Source organism: Petaurus breviceps, unplaced genomic scaffold (assembly GCF_028583685.1).
Source record: "Petaurus breviceps papuanus isolate PSGF00001 unplaced genomic scaffold, PetGlider_PUasm1.0 90879, whole genome shotgun sequence".
Taxonomy (NCBI): Eukaryota; Metazoa; Chordata; class Mammalia; order Diprotodontia; family Petauridae; genus Petaurus; species Petaurus breviceps.
Window position 1 is genome coordinate 13,704,285 of NW_027187368.1, and position 2,138 is coordinate 13,706,422.

A 2,138-nucleotide genomic window follows, 5' to 3' on the forward strand; every position below is an offset into this window, starting at 1 on the left:
GACTAAGAGCCATTGGTTCCTTGCCCCTTTCTCCCTGGGGCACCGCTTAGTGGTAGAATGTCGGCCTCAAAATAGTCTGTCCAGTTTCACCAGAGAGACAGGGAGGACCTAAGAGGAGCAGATCGTTCTTGTCCTGTCTTGTCTCTAAACCTAGGTTCCAGCCTGAGCCTCTCTTCCTCTTTCTGGTGAGGCCATCTTGCACTTGCCAAACACCTCTCTAGGGATCTCTGAACACCTTGCAAACCTCAGTTCCTAAAGGGCAGATGTGAAGGAGAGTCATTCTCCCTGTTGGAGAGATGGGGGTACAGAGAAATGACTGATCCAAGGTGATGCAATCCTGTGGTAGAGCTGGGGGACAAGAGGCAGGAATCCTGTCCTCTGTCCATGAGGACTTGAGGCTTCCCATTGAACCCCTGGGATGAGGGGAAAGAAATTTGTGTCATCCCACACTGCATCAAGCTGATAGTTAAGGTAGAATTGTTGTGAGGTTGCTTGATCTGAAGTTGTCTGGGCCCTTTTTGCTGCCAAATAGAAGCAAGGAAGTGAAGCTTCTGGGTGGCAAGGTATAGTGTAAAAAGCACTGTATGTGGGATCAGAGAGACCTAGGTTCAAATCCTTGCTCTGCTATGTATTAGCTGTGTGACCTTGAGCAAGTTACTTAACCACTAGCCTCTGTTTGCCTCATCTATAAAATGAGGGGGTAAGACTAGATATTCTCTAAAATCCCTTCCAGCTATAAATCCTGTGACTGTTATGAATTAATCACAGTGGCTACAAAAATGAAGGAAGTGAGGCTTAAGCTTAGACCAGAGGGTCCCTGGACCTAATCCTTTATATACTGTGTGTGGGGCCAAAGCTTGGGCTATCTCCTGGTAGGCAGGAGAGGCTGCTAAGTGTGAAACCCAAAGAATAAGTGCTCAGTCTTGTCCCTTGTGCAGATGGGGGTGTTCCCCTTCTCTTTGGCCTGTTCTCATGGTGAGTGGGAGGGCAGCATTGATACCGAACCTTCCTCTCACTCCCCCCAATCCTACCTGTTCTCCCCTCCCTTCCCTTTCTCCGGTCTCCAGTTATGAAGAGACAAATGACAAGGACAAGGAGCCAGCCAGTGAGTGCAAAGAGGGAGCGCCACTGTCGTCATCATCCTCTTCCTCCTCCTCCGAGACAGAAAAGAAGGAGCAGTAAGGGTGGGCTTGGAGCTCGGCGGTGGGGGGCCCTCCTGCCACCAGTGCAGGAGCTGGGGGAGAGACAAGGCCTGCAGAGCCAGGTGTTGATGTTCTAGGCCTCAGGCTGCCCTGCTCAGGCCCGGCCTCTCCTCTCCCTTCTCCCTCCTGAGCCCAGCTGTGGATTTTCTCAGTTTCTTGTCGTGTACCTCCTGTGTTCTCCCTCCCCAGCCTGGGGCAGAGAAACCCCACCCACCTTTGTGGGGAGGGTGACGGGTGGTGAGAGGGCCTGGTTTTTAAATTTTTTTGTATTACCGTGAACCCCTCTCTCACATTAAAAAGTCTATGTCAAGTGAAAAGTGAGAACAAGGGATAGTACATCTGTCTTTGTCTCCACTTCACCCTAGGCCTTGGGGAGAGGTATTGGAGGGTGGAAGCCTCTTGACCCCCAAAGCCTGGTTTCTCTTGGACTCATACTGTGCGCTACGTTACATTTCTCTTTTCTAGGAGCTTAGGAGACAACCCTACGCTTGGGCAAAGCTCATACCTAGGAATGGCTCCCCCTTTCTTCCCCTGGCCCAAAACAGTCTTCCCTTTATGCTTTGTGCACAAAATCTAGGGCAGAGAGTTTTTGAAAGGTACAAGAATCTTTGGTTTAGCCTTTAGAGGAATTCCAGGTAGCCAGCAGGAGGTGCCTGAAATCCTGCCTTCCCTTGAGCTAAGGAGGGGGGACAGAATTAGCTCAAAGCTTGTATTTGGTGTATACCTTTCCTTTCATTACACACTTTTAAAAAAGAAAGAAAGAAATGAACTAACTTGCCTCATCAGGGACCCACTTTTAGTTCCAGCCTAGAACTTCCCACCCCAAGCCTAGCTCCATTTGGAGGTGGGAAGATGTGCCTAGTCAGGAGATCTTGGGTACATGCTCATTGTTCCCTGGGCTCTTCCCCTTTTCCAGACAGTACCCTTTCAGCCAAG

The 2,138-nt window shown here is 50.0% G+C and overlaps 1 protein-coding gene across 1 annotated transcript in view; it reads left to right on the top strand.

Moving 5' to 3' along the window:
- Positions 1-1,529, top strand: part of HM13 (histocompatibility minor 13) — a 32,904-nt gene extending 31,375 nt beyond the window's left edge. Inside the window, exon 12 of the mRNA XM_069073894.1 lies at positions 1,068-1,529. Coding sequence (XP_068929995.1) covers positions 1,068-1,182 — 115 coding nt within the window. The 3' untranslated portion in view covers positions 1,183-1,529. The remainder of the gene's footprint in view (positions 1-1,067) is intronic.
- Positions 1,530-2,138: the final 609 nt, after the last annotated feature.